Raw genomic sequence first — 13,895 nt, forward strand, 5'->3', positions numbered from 1 at the left:
TCCGGGTGCAATTCAAGGTGTTGGTTCTCACCTTTAAAGCGCTCCAAGGCTTAGGACCGGGTTACTTACGGGACTGCCTACTGTTACTGGTGTCCTCCCATCGATCAGTGCCCTTCCACAGAGAGGGTCTCCTCAGGGTGCCGTCGGCCAGACAATGTCGACTGGCGACCCCCAGGGGGAGGGCCTTCTCTGCGGGGGCTCCAGCCCTCTGGAGCAAGCTACCCCCAGGGATACGCCAACTCCCTGACCTCCGGGCCTTCCGGCGTGAGTTGAAGACTTTTATTTCATCGTGCAGGACTGGCCTAATAGTTTTTTAATGGGGTTTTTTAATAGTTTTTAGAATTTTCAGCCTATTTAAATTAATCTTTTAAATTTGTTTTTAATTTTTGTATTGGTTGTTCTTAGTTGGCTGTAAACCGCCCTGAGTCCTTCGGGAGAAGGGCGGTATAGAAATTGAAATAATAAATAAATAAATAAAATGTCAAATGATGCCAAGCTAGCATATGGTGGAAGATTACAGTATATTTTCAGCAAAAAAAAAGGAGGTGTTGGTATTCTAACGATCTATTTACCTTTAGAAGTTGGGTTAGGGCATGACTACTATCTTCAATCTATTCTGTGAAAAGTTTCTGCTAGCTAAGGAATCATCTCTTTGTGGTTGGAATGTAATGTCAAGGCAAAAAAATACATGGCCACTAGGGCCTAGGAATTTACCTTCTATGCACTTCTTGCTTTTTTCTGCTTCTTGAATAAATAATGAGAACATTTGAGTCTTAACAAATTTTTTCACAAATCTGCGGTTGGTCTTAGAGGTGATAGCCTTGCAAAATGATTGTTCTTGGAAGCTGCCTGTGCCATTTCTGCTCCATTTGATATGTGCCGGATAGTGACCAATCATCCTCACAAAGAATTGTATAAAGGTGTCCGAGACATGTGTATTGAATTCCTCAGATGCTTAAAAAAGAAGAGGAGAGAGTGCATGTCAACAGAAATACCTTCCCTATCTTAAAACTTGAAGTGCTACTTCAGAAAATTCTACAAATCACATTAACTGGGACATTGACACAGCTGTCACATGGAAGCCAATTTAGAATGCCCTCATATAGAATAGAATAGAATAGAATAGAATAGAATTTTATTGGCCAAGTGTGATTGGACACACAAGGAATTTGTCTTGGTGCATATGCTCTCAGTGTACATAAAAGAAAAGATACGTTCATCAAGGTACAACATTTACAACACAGATGCCATCAAATAAAAAATAGTGTATAATGCCTCAAATGAAGATTTGAGGTGCTTCCAGAATTGTGAAACTAGTCGGCCTTTCCTTTTCAATCAGATATAAGTCTTAAAATTTTAATCCGCACATTACACCCATTCATTAATAACAATCTAGTGATGCTAAAGTGCCTCAGAATGCCAGGATAGCTGTTGAGAATATGGATTATTCATAATCCATAAGGATTGAGGGGCCTGGATTTTGGAATGGGGCTGCCATTGGGGGAATAAAGGCAGGGAATATAGGCACCACTATAATGCCAAAGCATGGGCATTGGGAGATCTGGTAGGAGATAGGGAACAGGTCATTATCAGATTAAAAGCTATGAAAATACTAATATGAATAAGCACATGGCTGCAAAAGAAAGATTTTGCTAATTTCTGTAAAATGTAGAAAAATGATTTAGCTTAAAAAAATTAAAAGCCCTCCAATTTTATTAACCCCAGCCATGAAATTCTACAAATTCACTCTTTCTGTCTTGTTATTTCATGAAATACATTGCAACAAATCTTCCTGAAACCAAGGCTTAATTTTAAGCTACAAATCAAATCACCATCATTTAGTTATTTTAGCCAATAATTATTAAACAAAAAGCTGTTCTCATGATTTAACTTCTATGAATTGCACACTTTACTTATGGTAGATTGGTGATATCTTTATCATTCCCCTTATCTTAATATCACCGAGTAAATGGTAAATATGCAGCTGGAGAGTTGTATTCTATACTACATGTTACAAGTAACTTGTCCTGGATGGATTAGACTCAAGATGTTATCAGCTGGATGGATTAGACTCAAGATGTTATCAAAATGAATTTGAAAAACCAATGTCACAAATACATTCTATTTCGTGTTTGAATTTTTCTTCACTGAATGCGTCATTTATTGTGTTCTAAAAGTTCCTGGGCCTATAAGACACAGGGAAATGGCATGAACATTTATATTTTACATCACCCTCTTATTTAATGTCAGCCTCTAGGCAGCTGGCTAAAACTGAAAACTAGAGTTTCCTTTTAACAAAACTTATTGGAAAGGAATGGAACACAGTGACAGAAATCTGAACAGTGGCATTGTTTTCATGTCAGAATTTTTTTTCTCAGCTTGTTAATGTGGAGGCTTTTCCAAATGGATTTTTTAGTAATTGGCTGTCTATGAACATGCAAGATAATACTACAATTGTCTCCCTGATAGCTGAGAAATGTGTAGGTGAGTCAGGATGTAAAGTTTGCTTTAGCTGGTGTACCAGGCAGAATAAGGTTAACTTGTTAACTAAATTCCACATGAGTCAAATCAAATAGGCATATAATTTGGCCTTTCTTATCAACTGCAATTTCAGGCTGTACCTCTCAATCAGCTCTCTGCACCACTGTCTTTGCTTGAAGCAAACAATTTTATGTGATATACATGCAAATAATTCCCTTCAAAGTAGACATGACCCGGTACAGGAAGGGCTCATTTGGTATGCATCAAATACTTTTCAACCTCAAAAAATGAAACACAACAGCATATGGCAAGCTGCACATATACTATTCCACCCAACTTTTTAACATAACCTATTTATTTTGAAAGGCACCCTTTAACATATCAGAAACATACCACATATTTCCACTTTAATTATTCCCCATAAGGAAAGGTCAACATTACATTCTACATTAACTATATATTTACATATATTATTAAAATAGGATCAAAATATGCTTTAAATATTTTTAAACTATCTTAATTCTGGACAATGAACAGGACATTGAATTTGGCATCCACTCCTATGTTTAGCCTACCATTGTTACTTCCAATTCTGAGTTTGATGTTCTGGAACTTGTCCAAACCTTCACTTCTTTCGGCTTCTGGCAATTGTGAATTAGAGCTAACTGCTGAAACCATTGCTGTTGGAAGCCATATTCTACTTGCAGTTGTCTACTGCAGCTAAGTTTCAAATTCTGTTTGCCAATCCAAGATTTCTCTGATCTAAATTTGAGATTCTACAGTTGTCTCTCAGGGGTCCTCTGTCAATATTTATTTCCTTTTGAATTCTCAACATAATGCAATTGCTATGGTTTTATTGTTTTTTGTCAGGTGACAACTTTTTGCTATTTTCACGAAGACACAGTCTCATGCTTTAAAGTCTGTTAAAGCAACTTTGCTGTTGATCTTAACATTTTCTCTGCTTTCCCTGCAACCAGAACAGGTCCTGAAGAATCTTAGGTTGAAGAGTTATATGAACAGACAAATAGGTTGTCCTCAATATGTGGTCCATCAAAAACTACACCAGGGAGAACTCCACGCCAATCAATACTCTATTCCAAACTTCCACTAAAACTTAACAAACTTTCTTACCTGTTCCTTACAGTTTTATAAAATACTATTCATTTTTTATTGTTCAATTGCTTACTGTTCATTGTCCAGTCCCCATTCAATTTGGCTGAGGATATCTTAAACTGGACTGTGTTAATATTGTTCCAAGACCTTTTAAATTATGCTATTTTTCTATGGCAAAATGGAATATCTGTACATACAGCGTGATGTAGAATATATAACTAGCAAATTACATCTGCAATTTTAAAATACTTACTGACTTGACTTATCTGACAAATTCTTTTCTGAATTCACTGAAAGCAACTATGCCTACCAAATTAACAAATGCCATCAGCTATTTTACACCATGATACATCTAGAATTTCATGATAACAATGTTTTTTTGTTTGTTACTTGGCCTCTGGCTCTAGACAAAGCTTGCACTGTTCAGCACATTTTCTACATAGTGCGTCATCCTTGCTAAATGCATAGTTTCCCAATTACTGACACATAATGCAACTCTTGATGTATTTTATGAAAGCAACTAAGCATTTCTGTTTTCATATTACTACGGACTTTTACATATTACATATCTTACTCCCAGCCATCACTAGAAACCTTATACAGAAATTAAATCTTTCATAGACCAATGTAATTGTTGCAAAACAGGCTCTAGTTACTTTAAACATTTCTAAGCCATTCTGATGGTACTACCCAAGTAAAAGCCTTTAATTCCAAACATTGATTTGGGTGATGAAATCAACTAATCCACCCTTACATTTTTAAATAAATTTCTCAGAAGACTAAATACAAAGTGAGGTCAATGTTTTGTTTTGAATGTGAAACAAGCCACCACCTTCTCAACGGTCTGCAAAACCATTTTAGCTAGCCATGGCTTGACAGAATACAAATCAGGAACATTGATGATATATCTTAGAACAAATGGCATTTTTTTATATACCTAGGCATACTTTATTCCGCTTCAGTCAAAGTTCATGAGGGATCTTTTTTTAAAGAAAGCAAACATCTAATCAATCTTAGATGTAACTGAATAACTGATTTTCTAGGATCATAAAACTTTACTATATACAATATTGTTTTTATATCTTGCAACGCCCTATCTTAATCTACAAATCATTGCCATATAGTATTATTACATAGCTTTATTGAGATAGAGTTGTTTCTGCTTCATTGGGAATATATTGTGCAAGAAATCTGAGCATCCTACTATTGGCATATTAGTTCAATCTTAAGTTTTTAATTACTTCTGATGAAATGCTCATGTATCTCATTCACCTGAGACTGGATATTATTTAAGTTAAATTTATCACTCTCCTATTGGGTTCTTTCTATCACTACCTTCAATATGTCAAGATCTTCTCATATGGAGAAGATCATAATCATAATATTTAACATAAAATGAGCATCAGATATATCATCAAACATTTCATTATTTTTCTGCTGAAACATTTCAGTGGTACACTAAAAGAAAGTCTAAAATATTTACCTTATTACTTTAGTGAAATGTTATCTATTTATTTATAGTGCTTACAGTGCTACAACTGATTCCACATAGAATTTCTGAAGTTTACAAGTATACGCATAACATCCATCACCTAAAACAAACAAAAAAATTCAACATACCCTAATACTCAATAGTTTAATGATACCTAACCCTCAATAAAATTCACAGCATTACCCCTTAAATGCTCTACAGAAAAGTCTATTTTGATTGTCTCCATAGAGACAATTCACATATTGAGAAAAAGTGCTTTTACTATTGCTCACCTAATCACTATTATTGTCATGCAAGAGGTGGCTCTGTCAACATTACTTCGAAATAAATGGCCTGGATAGACCAGTTCTACCTGAATCTGATAGCCAAGGAAGTACCTATCAAGTATAAATGAACATGATGCAGATGATTAATCTAAATTAATTGCCAGCCCTTATCTTTTTAAATTTAGAATAATCACTATACTTTTGACTTTGGACCTCCACCAATGCAGGAACTGAAAAAAATACTACCCTGCTATACCTTCCATAAGGTATCTCAGAACAAACTCTGAGTGATGACTTTTCTTCAGTGATAACAATTAACCCAACAGATAGATCTATTTACTTTAACCACAACACTATTTTTTTCTAACTGCTGTATCTTTCAATTTCTCTGCACAATAAAAGGTGTGCTTTAGGGTACTGTTTAGTCAACAATGTTTTAGTTTCCATCATTCAAATTCTACATACTAACTAAAAATCATGTCTCCTTCTCAGCAATGGACTAGCAGATAATCGGGTAACACAAAAATGAAAAACGTCTTCAGTTTGGTTGCATTCACTCTTAAAACAAGCTCCTTCACATAGTCAAACCATGAACCATCACATGGAACCAGAACAATGTCAGAACAAGATAACATCACATCTCTTAACATCACAGCTCATTGCTTCCTTAAACCTAAAAGTCCTTTTTCAAGAGGCAACTGGACTTCCTTTGTTTTTCCTTTCTTTGTTTCACTTCTCATCCAAGAAGCTTCTTCAATTCTTTCTTAAATAAAAAGGTAATATATGAATTCATCTGTTCATTATCTACTACTGATTGAGACATTTTAATTATTCAAGCACAACATTTTTGTTAGAATTTTAATGAGATTTAAATAAAGCTAGGATCCTTTTTAAAAATAAGAGTCTGTAATTTCAGTTTATAATTTTCTGCAAGATTTCTTGAGAGAAATAAAGAAGGTATCCATTTACAAATAAGCTACATACTTCTTTTATGCAGCTAGTCTAAATACACGTTCATTTTCGCAGTGCCATTTTTTAAAAATTTCCTGAATTTAGGAATCTGCAGCCACTTCTGATAACATATAACATTTTTTCTTATATCAAGGAGATGCTGACTAACCATGCTTCAGAAACTTTTCATTATTCTTGGCAGGACATCCCTCAAAGTGAAACAATATAGCATACCTAAAACAAGTTACACATAAAATGTTCCGCTCCATATGAACTATTTATTCCAAGAGCATTTTTATGTTAGCAAACAAAGCACACAAATTTATTAAAACTCATTGTTTTCTATGCTTTAAGCATCTTCCTCCAGCCCGATGCCTTCAAATATGTTGCATTTCTTTCCACAGTTTCCAACCAATAGCCATACTAGAGGGGAATTAGGGGATCTGAGATCTAATGATGATGACAGACAGCTGGCTAGGCAAGGCTGGTACAGAGAATGACCTTACTCTGGATGTTGTTATTCATTGTTGGCAAAGACTGCAACATTTCACTTCTCAACTTCGGTGGCAAAATCTCCTCCTCATCTCCAACCTGTAGAATTATTAAAGAGGGAAGTTACATCAATAGCCAACTCTTGCAAATTAGCACTTGCAGCATAGTGAAAGATCCACAGTTCCTCACAACACCTGGAGACACTCAAGAAGAAACACTCAAGAAGAAAGTGGTCTTACTGTTAACTCACTAAAGCAGGGGTATCAAACTGGTGGCCCATGGCCAGATGCATCACATGCAGACCATGCCCACCCCATCTTCGCGAAAGGAAAAAACACTGCAATACATCACGTATTGCCTTATACATTGTAAGCCGCCCTGAGTCTTCGGAGAAGGGCGGGGTATAAATGTAAACAAAAAAAAATAATCACGTGATGGCAACGTGACGCAGCGAGTTTCACATCCATGCACTAAAGCTATTTTTAGCATGAGTTATAGATAGGCTGCCATCTGGACAGTTATCCCTTGACCCTGAAAGAACATCAAGAAGAATTCAGACAAGCTGGAATTTAGATAATAAAGAGGAAGAGCTTTCTCATATGTCATGGGAAACATCAGCAAACAGTGATAGATCGATGATACTGTAAGTAAAGGGAGGATAGCTAATTGAAATATTAATAGCCCGTTTTTCAAAGCAATCCAAGAATAGGAGACAACCATAACCTGAAATTGGGAAAGAACAGGAGCAAAGTAAAGTCAGCAAAATTAACCAAGAAATATTGAAGAGAGGGAGAGATGAAATAGATTTAAGAAAGAAGAAAATAGGTAATAAGGAAAAGATATCAAGAGAGTACAAATCAGGAGTAGACCACATTTATTTTGTGGAGGGTTGGTGCTCTCTGAGCTTGATTATCTGCTAGAAGATAATACATTACCTAATTTAGTAACTTCTTCAAGCACTGATGATATTACCTATTTGGATAATGAAATCTCTGCAAACAAACAACCAAGCCCAGACAGCATCAAGAACTTCATACTTCAATCCTGAACTATAGAAATTTTCATCTACTGAATATGCTTCTGGCTTCATTTTAATTACCCTAGGGCAGTGATGGCTAACCTTTTTCAAACTGAGTGCCCAAAGCGCGTGCATGCAAACCCCCAAAATGCAATGTGTGTGCGGCCCCCACACATGCGCCCACCCCACATGTGACCCCATCCCCCACAAGTGCCCTGCCTCCCACATGTACGTGCGGCCCGCACGTGTCCTGCCCCTGCACATGTCCCTCCCCTGCACGTGTGCACGGACCCCCACATGCACCCCATCCTGCACATCTGTGTGCAGCCCCCCCACATGCATCTGCCCTTCTGCACATGCACTGCAGAGACCCGAAAACCAGCTGGCTGGCGGAAGGCACACATGCATTCACGTTGGAGCTGATCTGGGTTGAAGGCTCACGTACCCACAGAGGGGGCACTGTGTGCCACCTCTGGCACATGTGCCATAGGTTCACCATCATTGCCCTAAGGAGCTCCAAAATAATGGTGCCCAAATTTAGTACCAAATCTACAAAATTAATCTGCCCATTTTGTATTTTTGAAGAACTAGCCCCTAAAAGGGGGACAAAATTTTATCTCGACCAGTTCTAGTAATATCACTGCATTTTTGCTAACTTGCCCTGTAGCTTTCAGTGGGTATTATAAATAGACAGGCATGGGTGGGGCGGGTAGGGAGAGAGAGAGGGAAGCTGTCAGAAGAAAAATGTTGTAAGCTGTTGCTGCTTAAAATGAGTGGCCACCAAGCAATTGAAGCAGAGCTACAATTCTGAGAAGAAACTGAACAGGATGGATTTTACATCATTGCCTAGAAGTGCAGATCTAAGTTCCACAAGTGGCTACAATATAGGACTTGGATGGAACTTACCATTTTTAAGAATACTCCTTGGGACAGATCTACAAGCAACACCTAAAAAAGAAACAGTACTTAGATTTGTGTATTTAAACAATTTGTAGGGCCACCCATGTTTAAACTGGGTGGCCCACAACTGTAAATCACAAAAACCATATGACAAAAACTAAAAGCCCAGTGTCTTAATCATCCTCCCAGAGTGCCCTAACACAGGGATTCCCAACCCCTGGGCTGTGACCCACTACCAGGCCATGGCCAGTTCACATGAGCGGTGGGCCAGCACACGCACGCACAGCTCAATTCGCACAAGTGGAGCCTTTTTACACTAGCCCACTGCTCATGAGTCGAGTTGCTTGCGTGGCATTCCGGCGACTCACTCGAGTGAAAGGCTGGTGCACACATACGCACTGGCCCACCTGTTGCATTGGTCAGCTTGCCTCTCCCCCCCCCCACCCACTCCCACTGGCCCGCCAAGCCATAAAGGTTGGTGCTGCCCTAACAACCAACTACAGGCTCCCACCACACTACTCCAATGCCTGAGTAAACAGCAGGTTTAAATGGGGCCTAAGGCTAAAACAAATGTAGTTGACTAAGTAATTGATAGGGATGATTAGGAACATTAAGAACATATAGAAATATCACCACTGCCAATCTTTGTGCTGGTGTTTGTCCCAGAGATATAGCAAATGTTTGGTCCATTCAACTATCTTTGGAAACATGCAAGACTGTACCTCTTCCATAGGCTGATCCAGAACCTCTGCCAGGTAGCGCTTTTGGATCCCAACCATAAATGGTGTAGGACAGCAGACTGTGCTGAGAAGTTTCTCTGGAACCACTGGGATGTATGTATGGGCCCAAGTAAATGGGTAAAGAAGAGCAGCAGCTGAGTGAATGCACGTGGAGAGGGAGCTGAAAGGAAGCCAACATTACAGAGTAAAATAGTAAATAATATTTTAAAGCTAAGGAGTGTATATCTAAATAATCAGTTTATTTGGTTCATAAATACCCTTTGCAGGTTTATTATTTCATTGTTTAAATACATTGCCACTGCTGTCTTAAAGGATTGATTACAATACTGTATTACTGATTTTAAAAATATACAAATCTAATTATGCTCCTAGTAGGGATGCGGTGGCTCAGGGGCTAGGACGTTTAGCTTGGCGATCGAAAGGTCGGCAGCTCAGCGGTTTGAATCCCTAGTGCTGCCGTGTAACGGGGTGAGCTCCCGTTACTTGTCCCAGCTTCTGCAACCTCGCAGTTTCGAAAGCACGTAAAAATGCAACTAGAAAAAATAGGGACCACCTTTGGTGGGAAGGTAATAGCATTCCGTGCGCCTTTGGCATTGAGTCATGCCGGCCACATGACCACGGAGATGTCTTCGGACAGCGCTGGCTCTTCGGCTTTGAAAAGGAGATGAGCACCGCCCCCTAGAGTCGGCAACGACTAGCACGTATGTGCGAGGGGAACCTTTACCTTTAATTATGCTCCTAACAGTGAAATATATTTCTGCCTCATTCTGCGATTATTCTTAGCAAGGACCGGGGAAGCTTGCAATCTCCAATAGCTCCAGAACAGTTTTTCCCCATGCCATCCCTCTGCTAAACACCTAATTCCCACAGCACTGTCTTATGCCTAAGGATATTTACCCATATAGTAGGGCTGTATTGCTATTATCCTTCTCATCTTTCCTTCTTCTGCTATTGGTATCTTACAATTTATCACCTTGTTGTTTGTATCTTACGATTTATCACTTTGTTATTTGTATCATGTTTCCCCAAAAATAAGACCCTGTCTTATATTTTTTTTTGAATCTTGAAATAAGCGCTTGGCCTTATAGCCATGCGCTCAAAAGCCTGATTGGGCTTATTATCAGGGGATGTCTTATTTTGGGGGAAACAGGGTATGTACATTAAGAGCTTATGCACCGGAGACAAATTCCTTGTGTGCTCAATCACACTTGGCCAATAAAGAATATGTCAATAAAGAATATTCTGTCTAACCTAACCTTCTAACCTTAAAATGTCCCAACCACCAGGTCATATCAAAATATTTATGTTATACATATAAAAAGGAAACCTATATATATTTATTCATCTGCCATAGGGACATTTCACAAATGAAAAAACCAAAATAACAGCAAGTTATAAAATGGAAACCTAATCCAGAGTAAATGCTATGCTCCGGTCCTACTGACTGGTGAAGTACAACTGACTTATTGATTTCAATGGGACAAGCACAAAATTGCTTCCTTAGGCTTAGCATTTACCTAAGCTCATCAGCCAGGAAGACTATCCGTCTTTCCAGAACTACAGAGGCAAATATCAGAAGTATCTTCTCAGGACTGAGGCACTTTAAAAGGGCCTGAAATTCCACATGCTCCAGGTGAGAATCCAATGGCCGGGTCAGCTCAATTTGCTAAAAACATGACAACAGGATAAAGTTAACATATTAATCATGGTTGAATACCATTTTCTAAAAAATAATAATTTTCACTGGGATTAAGATGCATTTTTCCCCAGTTCTGAATGAATGGTTATGACAGCTGTAATTACACCCTTAGTACCTAAAATAGGAGGCAATGCTAAAATATGGCTTAGCGCAATGAGGTAATTGTAACAAGTTGCAGGCTCTCATATTTGCCTGTGGTATGCCTGAGTTCTACATTATGTAGAAATTTGGAGGAACTCTGGTAAGTCTAAAATATTTTTTCATCTAAATCCGTATCAAATTAAAATGTGTTTATTCTGCTTGGCTCAAATAAGCCACTGTTTAAATTAATGAATGTTTTTCTAATTGTGACAAAAACCTGGAAGCACCTGAAAGCACCTTTGCAGACTAACGCTTTACTAAAAAGCATGTATTTTCATAAAATATCAAGAGTTACATCTCACTTCATCAGGTGCCTCAGTGAGTTGATGAAGAGAAATGTAGCTAACATTATGCAATTTAACACAATTCTGAGTTGGAAAAGATACTACTAACTAGACTCTTCTCATTTTTGACTATCGTATCATAAACAAACACAGCTCTCCTTCTCAATATCTGTCAGGCTATCCTGACCCGCAATAAGTCATGGATCTCTTGACATTTTGTGACTTAGCTCAACATTTCAGCCAAGCGTGACAGAAATTCAAAGGCAGCTCCACTAGACTGGAATGTTTATTGAGGGTAAGAATGAAGCTATGCTCATGAGTTGATTGCCTACTGCCAGTAAAAAGATATAAATGACTTTTATTGCGTTTGGATTTAATCTTCTTCTTGCCTTTATGAATAAATGTGTAGTTAGAACAGGCCTTAGTATTAATACTTAGTAATGATTACATACTTATATAATGTAATTTCCAGCTTGGCAATTAATGATTCTAGCCTCGGCTCTCACAAATTCAGCTGTAATCCAGATCGGTTAAGAAATAAGTATCAATCACCTCCTTGTAGCTATGCAAAAGAAGATGGGAGTGCAGATGCACACGTGGAAGAGGGACATCATTATATTCACACACTATAGCACAGAGGTGTCAAACTCAATTTCATTGAGTGCCACATCAGGGCTGTGTTTGACCTCGGGTGGCCGGTATGGGTGTGGCCAGAGGGGGCATGGTCAGCTCAACTTCACTCATGTTGGGTGGTGGTGGTGGCCCAAGCACTCTGCCAGTGAAAACAGACTCCCAAGCTCTGTTTTCATCTGCAACAGATTCCTGCAATGCTCTGCCAGTGAAAAGTCCCACCAGAAGTTGGCAAATGGGCCGTTTCTGGCCTCTGGAGGGGTGGGCAAGGCCGTTTTTGCCCTCCCCAAGCTCCTAGAAAGGCTCTGGAGCCTGGGGAGAGAGAAAAATGGGCCTTCCCCACCCCTCCAAGGCCCTCCGGAGGCAGGAAACAGCATGTTTCCCTACTTCTGGTGGGCCCAGAAGGCCCAAAAATCAGCTGGCTGGCACACGCTGAGTTGAACTCACGTGCCCATTGATATGCTACACATGCCATTTGTGGCACGTGTGCTATAGGTTCGCCATCACGGCCCTAAAGTATTGGAACACTACTATCATGTCACTCCTAGTCCTTCTTTTCACTAGACTAGATAAATTTGATTTGAAAAATGATTTGATTTACCAATCCATAACACTAAATTATGGGCTACAGTTTGCAAAAAACATAGTGACTAGGTTCATACTATTGAAACAAATCACACTGGTGTAGAGTCACTACTTATATTTGTTTTGGCCCAGGAAATAGCCATGCATTTATAAAATTAGTCATTCTATCAACTTTTTGATATAGGGAGAGATGCATATGTATAATTTGAAAAAAACTGGAAGAGGAGTTTTGCACTTTTTTTGTTTTTCTTTTGTTTGTTTGGGGGTTTTTTGTTTTTTTCCTTGAGTATGCCTTCTCCCCTCTCCACTATTCATTAAGACTTGCCCAAATTTTCAGGCTTTTGCTATTGTATTGGTGCAGTGGTTAAAATAATCTGTTTTCTCAGAAAGTCAGTTCAACACGAGGCTGGTACAAAGTCGTTTTCTATGCCCATATAAGGCTAATAGAAATATACAGATGCTTTTGAAGAATATGTTCTGCACCCCCCATCAAACTCCTCCAGTTGCATGAAGCACTGAGCAAGCCAGGAAACCAAATACCAAAATGTCATTGTTTGATAGTTGACAGAGAGAAAACTCTAATACCAAAACAGGAAGTCAGTAGAGCAAATCACACAGAAGACAATGCAACAGAGCAAGGAAAGTCTGTGTTTTGTGGTGGATTCGTGTGCTGTTGTGACAAGGAAGACAAAAACTGAATCTCTTCCTAAACAACTATTAATTACACAGGAACCTCACTTATGTCTGGAAATCATACTTGACAGTAAAACACATTCCAATTTCTTGAAAAGATTTGTCTGCATCAGTTACCAATCACCAATTACTAAATGCATCGCTCAGAGAACTGGAGAATCAGGACAAGCATAGACCATGATATTTCTTAAACAAAGTTCCTTAATGTACAATTGAAAACTGAATCTGCAAAATACCACCCAACTACAATTAGGATATAAGATTGATTTCCTATTATTGCACTCTGGTATTTTGTCATCAGCTGTGGATTCTAGAAAAACTTTTATGTGAAAAGGGCTTCTGTCTGTTTGGGAATACCGAATCACTGACTCATATTTGATTCTACTGTTCTCTTAGCAACTACTAACAAC

At 38.5% G+C, this 13,895-nt stretch overlaps 1 protein-coding gene across 1 annotated transcript in view; it reads right to left on the reverse strand.

The window, feature by feature from the left end:
- DENND2D (DENN domain containing 2D) overlaps positions 1-13,895 on the reverse strand; it is a 44,807-nt gene that overhangs the window by 4,832 nt on the left and 26,080 nt on the right. The window contains exons 7-11 of the mRNA XM_058178411.1: positions 10,971-11,119; positions 9,436-9,613; positions 8,720-8,761; positions 6,810-6,894; positions 715-954 (exon numbers count right to left, since the gene is read on the reverse strand). Coding sequence (XP_058034394.1) covers positions 715-954; positions 6,810-6,894; positions 8,720-8,761; positions 9,436-9,613; positions 10,971-11,119 — 694 coding nt within the window. The remainder of the gene's footprint in view (positions 1-714; positions 955-6,809; positions 6,895-8,719; positions 8,762-9,435; positions 9,614-10,970; positions 11,120-13,895) is intronic.

The sequence above is a fragment of the Ahaetulla prasina genome, chromosome 3, assembly GCF_028640845.1.
Source record: "Ahaetulla prasina isolate Xishuangbanna chromosome 3, ASM2864084v1, whole genome shotgun sequence".
In the NCBI taxonomy this organism is placed as follows: domain Eukaryota; kingdom Metazoa; phylum Chordata; class Lepidosauria; order Squamata; family Colubridae; genus Ahaetulla; species Ahaetulla prasina.